This window comes from Aspergillus ambiguus (genome assembly GCF_047715705.1).
Source record: "Aspergillus ambiguus strain CBS 117.58 unplaced genomic scaffold BDV59scaffold_78, whole genome shotgun sequence".
Taxonomy (NCBI): Eukaryota; Fungi; Ascomycota; class Eurotiomycetes; order Eurotiales; family Aspergillaceae; genus Aspergillus; species Aspergillus ambiguus.
The window spans coordinates 25922-28439 of NW_027395591.1; the positions used below are offsets into that span (position 1 = coordinate 25922).

Sequence of the window (2518 nt, forward strand, 5' to 3'; positions counted from 1 at the left end):
GATCGTCACCCCGCATGTTTCTCCCAGCTCTGAGAGCAAGCTGCTGCTCATGATTGGCAGTTAACTGCGCTTCATTCCCTCATGGGTGAGACTTTTGAAGTATATTCCGTTCCAATATTCCGAGCCTTGTTTTCTGACACCAGGTGTTAGAGATTTAAGAACCCTTCGGGTACCGGACAGCCAACCAGCTAGAAAACTATCATGGCTATTATGCTGGAAACTCCACGATTCCTAGTCGACACCTGGCTTGCAGACATTAACACAAACCTCACTTTTGTCGCCATATGTCTTCTTCTTGTTAGTCATGTCCCCATGATACATGGATTAGTGCTGACGAACCTAGGGAATTGGCGTTCCCCTTGGGTGGGCCATATATAACCTTTATTTCCACCCGCTTGCATCATTTCCCGGTCCAAGACTAAATGCAGCAACACCGCTCCCTTTCTTTCGCTCAGTCCTTGGTGGCCGCCTGCCGATGGATGCGCAGAGCTTGCATGAGAAATATGGTGAAGTGGTCCGGATTTCTCCGAACGAAGTAATCTTCACAAACCCAGATGCTTGGAAGGAAGTCTACGGAATCCGTCCTGGCAAACCGCAGAGGCCAAAAGACCAACGTCACGTCTCCGTGGGGCCGAATCATATTCCTAGTATATTGCGAACTGACGATCAGACTCATGCAAGGTACCGCCGTGCGCTATCGCATGGATTCTCTGAAGGCAGTCTCCAGCGTCAGGAAGCCATAGTGAAAAGTTATATCGACTTACTGATTCACCGTCTGCGTGAGCTTGCGGGGCACAAAGATACTGTCGTGGATATGACGCGCTGGTACATATTGTGTTGTGCCTTTGATGTCACGATCTGCGCTAACTAGAACGCAGGTATAACTACACGACTTTTGACATTATTGGGGACCTCGCATTTGGTGATTCCTTTGGTTGTCTTCAAAATTCGCAGTATCACTTCTGGGTCGAGGTGATTTTCAGTCACTTTCGCACTGCTGCTTGGGCAAATGTTCTTCGAAGGGTGCCAATGGGACAGTTCCTGATGAAATATATCATTCCCAGGAAGGTCCAGGAGGAAAAGAAAGCTCAGAATCAATTAACACACCAAAAGGTCCATTGGCGTATCGAGAAGGGTGATAATGAGAGAGCAGATTTTCTGAGTAATGTTCTCAAGCTACCTCCAGAAAAGGGAATGACGGAGGATGAGTTGGTCTCAAACTCTTATGTCCTGATCATAGCGGGATCTGAAACGACGGCAACTTTGCTCTCAGGGGTGACTTACTACATTCTGACTGTGCATGGCGTTCTAGACAAGCTCAAGGGAGAGATCCGGGACGCTTTCTCTTCAGAAGAAGAAATCACCTGGTCCGCTGTCAACCAGCTTCCGTACACATTGGCAGTATTAAACGAAGGACTCCGGATGTATCCTCCCGTTCCTTATGGGTTTCCCCGCATTATTGAAGGGAAAGGCGACTCTATCTGTGGGAGATGGATTCCCGGTGGAGTAAGTGTGCCCACCTGTTAATCAAACGGATGGCTTAGCTGATGACTGAGGTAGACGGCGGTTGGAGTGCCTATGCTTGCAACCCATCGATCGGCTTCGAATTTCAAGAACCCCAATAGTTTCATCCCGGAGAGGTTCATGGGGGATCCTGAGTACGAATCGGATAACCGAAGCGCTCTGCAGCCATTCAGCATGGGACCGCGCAATTGTTTGGGCCGCAAGTGAGTGCCACATAGCCCACAATTCGATTAATACATCTTGCTTACGCTGTGTTGTAGTTTGGCTTACGCAGAAATGCGTCTGATCCTAGCCCGGATGATCTGGAATTTCGACATGGAGATCTTAGCGGAATCCCGCAATTGGATCGACCAACCATCGTATGTTGTATGGGAAAAAGGGGCTCTAAATGTACGACTGACACCGGCATTACATACGAGGCACACAAGAGTGAAATAAGACAAGCTCCTATCCAGATCCCTAGGGACAAAGACGAGGGAGAGGGAATGCCGTCAGGAAATGTCTTGTTTCCGAAGAAGAGGAGAAATTCTGTGGCTCCACCAACAGTGGGCTGATACCAATTATTAGCCAACCATAATAGGATATTTGCAGTCCTTTGCAGTTTTCTGCCAATAGGACAGAGAAAAGGGAAGGGCTGGGAGGCCTTTCCTTAATTGACTACGTATATCTTGAGACCATCCTAAACTACGCAGTACACATAACTACAGTCCATGTACACGCAGCCAGTCCATGGCCACTGTCGACTTCCTGGCTGCATCTAGATCCCAATCGTAGCTGTTTATACGTTCCAACTGCCAAGCATCCCATCATATCACATCCTGGTTCGATATTGCACTCTCAACATGTCACAGAGCATGACCGGTCTGATACAACCCCCGCACGTTACTGTGAGAGAAGCAGGCCTTTGTGAACCGCCATGTGTATGCGTTTTAATATATGCCATTCTTCCAGATAAAGTGCGAATTCATATGTATTCGGACGAAAGGTCCCTACC

General features: G+C 48.2%; 1 protein-coding gene across 1 annotated transcript; it reads left to right on the forward strand.

The window, feature by feature from the left end:
* Positions 1–201: 201 nt before the first annotated feature.
* On the forward strand, positions 202–1962 carry BDV59DRAFT_196958 (cytochrome P450; the record flags this gene model as incomplete). Its single annotated transcript, XM_073692808.1, has 5 exons — positions 202–297; positions 344–825; positions 879–1506; positions 1561–1727; positions 1785–1962. The coding sequence occupies 5 exons, from the start codon at positions 202–204 to the stop codon at positions 1960–1962; spliced, it is 1551 nt and encodes a 516-aa protein (XP_073542594.1).
* Between the last annotated feature and the right edge of the window lie 556 nt (positions 1963–2518).